The following is a 6,505-nucleotide window of genomic DNA, read 5'->3' as shown; positions in this document are numbered from 1 at the left end:
AAATTTCAAAAGTGATGTTTTTGGATCAAAAGTCTTAAAATTTAAAAATAAAAATAAAAATGATTATATGACATGTATTCACAAATTTCAAGTGCAAATTCAAGCTTGGAGTGCATAATAACCATCCCATCTAATAATTCTGAAATGAAATTTGTCCAACTTTAGGTCAGTAAGTTCTAAATAAACATCAATACATAAGTTGATGTCCCTCATCTTAAACATTCAAACCTTTCATGATTGCCATCAACACTTGAATTTCTATATTTGTTCAAAATTAACATGTTCAAAATATTTGTTCAAGAAGAACCTTTGCACTAGTTTATCTTCATGATTGCTATCAATACAAATATTTATGTTTGTACAATCTTTTGAACATATCTATCCAATACTTCTGAAATAAAATTTCAAGTGCAGATTCAATCCAGAAAGCTCAAGGTGCATATTAACCGTCCTATACAATGCTTCTGAAATGAAACTTGTGCAACTTTAAGTTAAGTTCTGAATAAACACTGATACATAAGCCGATATCTATCATCTCAAATATATTTATGTTCGTACAATCTTTTTAATATATCTGTACAATACTTATGAACTAAAATTTCAAATGTAGATTCAACCCAAAAAAACTCATAATGCATATAAACCATCACATAGAATACTCTTGAAATAGAATTTGCACAATTTTAAATTGATCAATTCGAAATAAACCAAACATTCAAACCTTTGATGACTTCTACCAGCACATTTAATCTTTTAAACGTACCTATAATATTTTGTCAATTTAACTCATCCCCGTCCACTACCATCATAAGCAACAGAAAACTATAAACAGAGCAAAACAATTTAGTCTAACTACATAGTAATTCTGCCTATCTGAACCCACTTTCTACCCCAAATAACTATGCCCTTACAAATAAATTTGACACACTTTCTCTACTAGTACCAAATGAGCTACCTGTTAAACTGCTATCTTCGTAGTCAGAGTGAAGCCAAACGAATGGCGGCCTATATGTGGGAACACTCGGAAGCGGCCTTTCCCTGCACAGAATCTGTTTCACCTGTCGCATAGTTGGACGCTCCTGTGGATTCGGATGTGAGCAGGCCAAACCCACCATGAACAAACAGGTTATGTCATCCTGGTTAACAGTAGCTGGAGTATCGGCGGGCGGAGGTAAAGGCAAACGACATTCAGCTGCTTCGAAGAGCTTATTCTCTCGGTACAATTTCCAGACCCAACCCACTAAATCTAGCCCATCTCCTACAGCCCAAGGGGGCCTTCCACACACAACTTCAAGAACAATAGCCCCGAACCCAAAAACATCCGATTCAACAGTGGCTTTTCCAGTATGAAAACACTCAGGAGCAATGTACCCAATGGTGCCCGCTACACGACTCGCTGTGAAAGAACTTCTGTTGGGTTGTATTATACGAGCAAGGCCAAAGTCTCCCAGTCGGGCATTGTATTCTGAATCGAGCATGATGTTGCTGGGCTTGAGGTCACGGTGGATCACCTGGTGCTCACACTCCTCGTGAAGGTAAACCAGTGCAGAAGCCAACCCAGATATGATTTTGTACCTCTGCTCCCAATCAAGAAGCCCTTCGGCGATGTACTTTTCCAGGCTCCCGCTGGGCATGTACTCGTACACCATCAGGAGGTTCCCCTTGTCGTGGCACCACCCGAGGAAGGGCACCAGGTTTCGATGGCGGAGCTGGTTGATTATTCCGATTTCTGAGATGAATTCGTCTTTGCCTTGCGTGGAGTCTTTGAATATGCGCTTCACGGCCACTGCGGTTTTGCTCTTGCGGATATGTGCTTTGTAAACGGCTCCACATCCGCCGCACCCAATCTGGGTCCGGGTGCTGAAACTCTGAGTTGCCTTCTGGAGGGTTTTGTATTTGAATTCATGAGGTTGGCCCGGCAGTTTCCGAAGGGTGTCTGATATGATTGCCTCTTCTGCCTGATACTTTCGGTGCTTGATGTAAACTATAACGATCACTGTTGCAAGCAACACAGCGAGCGCCATACCAGAGACCAAAAGTCCGATTTTTAGTCCCGTGTTGGGTTTGGAGCTTTCTAGGTCCTGGATTGAGAGGCTCCATGAATGGACGCAATTAAGTTCAGTGCCTTCCCCCGTGGAAGCTGTGAAGCCAAAATAAACAAATGGGTCGAGAATTTTAGAGAGATTGAGAGGATGCTGGAGAATAGGCTGTGAGGGCATTGGATCTGGTGTCTTTGCAATGTAGACTTTGAGTAGCCGCTGAGTGCCGCTGTACTGAATCCACGCCGTGATGTTTTGATCTTCGTTCGTTAAATTGATATGACCCACATCAAGAGACGCAATTTTTGTGGAATTTATGCTGTTAACATCAATGGCCACATGGTTGTCGTCTGGATCATTTGTACCCTCGCTCTTAATTGTGTCGAATTCAACTGCTACCACCTTGTTACTTTTCAGTCCATTGATGGTAGAATTGAAGAGCCCCAGCCAGCGGCCATAGCTTCCAACAGGTCCACTTCCAATGTCTTTATTAGAAGATATTATAAACGCCATGCCCTCTCCAGTTCCCATGTCCGGTGCAATATTGAAAACAAAAGTGGAATTGAATGATGCGGGACTATCAGGCTCTTTCCATAGCCGGTATTTTTGATTGAATATGACTCTTCCAGATCTATTTTTGGGGGAATTCGGGGACCTTCGATTTCTAGTTTCTGCTGTGACTTGCAAGGAGCCCAAATCTATGACGGAATGGTCGAACATGAAAAGGCTAACGTTCTTTTCACTGAAACTCTGATAATTGAAATTCCCACTAACAGTTTGCACCAGAAAAATAGAGGCTAAAGCTAATGAAACTCGATGAAAACCCATTTAGACGCTACTGACACTTCAGAATGGTATTGGGCCTTCTGTCTTCTACATCTCCCACATTAAAGGCCAACTCAGTTTGGAGAAGAGGAAGACGCTGTAAACTCGGGTCAATCATTCGGGCGTGATAATCTGACTTAGTCAATGATCTACAGTGATTTACGTGAGATTTTTTATTTGTGATCTGTATTAGAAGTTTACTCAAGGATACGGACATCATACAAATCTTATCCCATTAGTGACGAGATCTTTATATTATCTCCTCTTAACCAAGACTATATTTTTTTTTCGTTCTTTTTCTTTATGCTATTGATTTTTTTCTCGTGTGTGTTAGATAACACGTTAGAGTTGAGAACATGCGTATTAATGGAGGGCCCACCAAGTATCAGTACTTTGGCGAGGCACAACTCTGAAATCCATTATATTCATTTTATTTATTGTATCCAATTATCAAGCAGGGTATTGATTTCTTATGGGATTTTTCTAGAGTAAGACTTAATGATTGGTTTATTAATTTATCTTATTTCTATGTGAAAAGTTTATTAATTTATCTTATTTCCATGTGAAAACTTTGTCATGACATTGGATTAGTCAAGTATGTCATGGATCAACTGTAACAAATCAAATAGTAAATGATACAATTTCAATTAGAGTTAGTGTTGAGAATGGTAAAAACTTTGTCACGACATTGGATTAGTCAAGTATATCATGGATCAATTGTAACAAATCAAATAGAAAATGATACGATTTCAATTAGAGTTAGTGTTGAGAATGGAAGAGAAGACAAGATGAATTTGTTTGCACCTACCAAGTGTCAGTATTTTTGTGAGGCACAACTTGAAATCTATGGTTGCTCCCATCAGATTGATTCTTATAACAATTATTGTGGTTGAGAACATAGCATACAATTTCTTGTATTAAAGGTCAAGATATGTAGCAATCCAGTGGGACATATCATTGCAAATTTTGGTAATATTAAGCAAGTGGTACAAAGCATTACATTCACTTCATTTATTGTACCCAATTATCACATAGGACATTATTTTCTTATCAGATTCTCTTAGAATAATAACTTTACATTGTAGAGAAGTTAGACTCACATATCGGTCTTCATGTTAGAACTTTACCATGATATTAGATTTTATAATTTTTTTTTAAGAATATGATATATAAATAGAGTTATTGGAAAACATGAAAGAATAAGAGACACATTTGGATCAGGTTGATATTGTGTGTTGTTATTGAAATGTGCTTGGTTATTTTGATGTTTTATTATGATGTTACGATAAGTATTTGTTTTAGATTAAGTGAAAAGTGGGTTTTGAAGGGGCCTAAAAACCCTTTACATCAGATTATAAAATAGATAAAGCATTGAAAGCCTAGCTAGATAGAACAACCAAAAAAAAGGGACTGCCCCTAAAGACAACAGGGAATCCATACAAAGAAAGGGCCAGTAAAACCAGCCCAAACAACTAGCTATAAGGCCCCTCAAGATTTGCAATTGGCCATGTGGGAACGAAGAGTCATATCAAAAGAAGGCTTGGACGTCTTTGAATTCTTCCCCTTAACAATAATCCAACCTTCAACTTTAGTTGCCGCAACTGACCAATCCGAAGGGCCCAACACCGATCTTTCCAGATTGGAAAAAAGAGCAGAAGGGGGAGCAACAACTGTCGCGGGCACATGAACACAACCAACAAAAGGAGCAGAAGTTGTGCCAAAACCCTGTGAAGCAGCTAAGGGAATAAGAGAAACCAAGTATGATGAAGGTTCAACAGAGCTACATACCTATAAATCAACTTGTAAATAAATGTGTGTAGGGGTTTTCTTCATGTTCACCAACAACCACCTTCCCTTTTTCTCCTTCTCTCTAGCTTTTTTTGATCCATTCCTTATTTCTGTTTTATTGCCAAACATGCTTTTCTTTTTTCTACTTGGGAAGGAGCTTTCAAAGAGGCCCAGTAGCTGTCCTTTACTTATTTTGTAACAACCAACTGTCTTAAAATTAAGGCTCTTTTTCTTTAAGACAACATTATCATTTCCTATAGGATATTTGTAGCCTTTCCTTCCTTTTAAATAATTTTACTTTTTTCCCATTTGCTAGCATTTGGCTGATTCCTTATTAACAGATCATGTGCTGGCCCTCCTTGATTTTAATGTATTTAACTGGAATTATTTTAAATCAGGTAAGGTACCTTATCTAGGAGAGCTTTTCCTTCACTATTGGCCCCACCACCCAGGCCTGGAATTTGATAGGCTAAATGGCCGTTTTTTCACTTTTGAACTGTATTTGACAGCTTAAAAAATTAGTAGAACGTATGCATTGACATGCTATTTTTTTCTAAAACCGTATAGATGACACTTCAAATTATAAATAAACCATAAAAAAATGTAGCAGGTAATATATATCATAGAATATTATAATTTATAATATTTATATATATTAGTTTAGAATGTTTAGGATGTAGTTGTTTCTAATTTTATAATATTTTAATATGATTTTTTAGAATAGTTTTATTTTTTAATATGAATTTATAAACTTGTCATAATTGAAAGGCTATAATATAATGGAGAAGAGGAAGACCTTGTAAACTCGAGTCAATACTCTGGGTCAATGGTTTACTTTTCTTCATATGAGTTTTCTAATTTGTGATCCGTATTAGAAGTTTCCTCAAGGATACAGAAATCATACAAATCTTATCCCATGAGTGTTCTAATTTGTGATCTGTATTAGAAGTTTCCTCAAGGATGCAGACATCATACAAATCTTATCCCATTAGTGACGAGATATTTATATAATTTTCCCTTGTTTGTCTTTATGGTATTGATTTTTTTCCATTTGTTTTGAAATGTTCAACTCTCGATCAATCACGCCAAAGCACTGAATGTGTTAGACAACATGATAGCGTTGAGAATCATGCGTTTACTAATGGAGGAAAACAGAGGATAAATTTGTTTGCGCCTACCTAAGTGTCAGTATTATGCAGAGGCACAACTCTGAAATCCGTTGTCGCTCTCACTACACCAATTATGATAACAATTGTTGTGGTTGAGATCATAGCATACAATATGTTGAATTAAAGGTCAAAATATGTAGCATTCTTGTGGAACACATCGTATGCAAACTATTTCACTTCATTAATTGTACCTAAAAGCTATGTGGGGCATTGATTTCTTATCAGATTTTTTTGAATAAGAATTTTATAATTCACATGTTGGTGTCCATGTTAAAACTTTGTTATGCTATTGGATAAGTCAAGTATGTCATGGATCAATTTCAGCAAAACAAAGATAAAGTGTTACAATTTCAACCAGAATTAGTATTTAGAATGGAGGAGAAGATAGAATGAATTCGTTTGCACTTAATAAGTGTGTTAGATTTTGGTGAAGTGCAACTTTAAAATCCGTGGTTGCTATCACTATATGAATTTTTATAACAACTTTTCTTGTATTAAAGGTCTTGATATGTAGCAGTCTAGTGGGACATATCATATGCATTTTTTCTAATATTAAGCAAGTACTACATCACTTCATTTATTGTACCCAAATATCAAGCAGGACATTGTTTTCTTATCAGATTCTCTTAGAATAAGAACTTTACATTATAGATAAGTTAGACTTACATGTCAGTCTCTATGTTA

General features: G+C 36.7%; 1 protein-coding gene across 1 annotated transcript; it reads right to left on the bottom strand.

The window, feature by feature from the left end:
• Positions 1 to 661: 661 nt before the first annotated feature.
• Positions 662 to 3,052, bottom strand: LOC131047750 (probable L-type lectin-domain containing receptor kinase S.5). Its single transcript, XM_057981543.2, has one exon. It carries the CDS (start codon positions 2,865 to 2,867, stop codon positions 900 to 902), a length of 1,968 nt encoding a protein of 655 aa, XP_057837526.2. The 5' UTR covers positions 2,868 to 3,052; the 3' UTR covers positions 662 to 899.
• Positions 3,053 to 6,505: the final 3,453 nt, after the last annotated feature.

This window comes from Cryptomeria japonica, chromosome 4 (assembly GCF_030272615.1).
Source record: "Cryptomeria japonica chromosome 4, Sugi_1.0, whole genome shotgun sequence".
Lineage (NCBI taxonomy): Eukaryota > Viridiplantae > Streptophyta > Pinopsida > Cupressales > Cupressaceae > Cryptomeria > Cryptomeria japonica.
The sequence above is the reverse complement of the archived record's forward strand: the minus strand, read 5'-3'. Positions and strand labels throughout refer to the sequence as shown.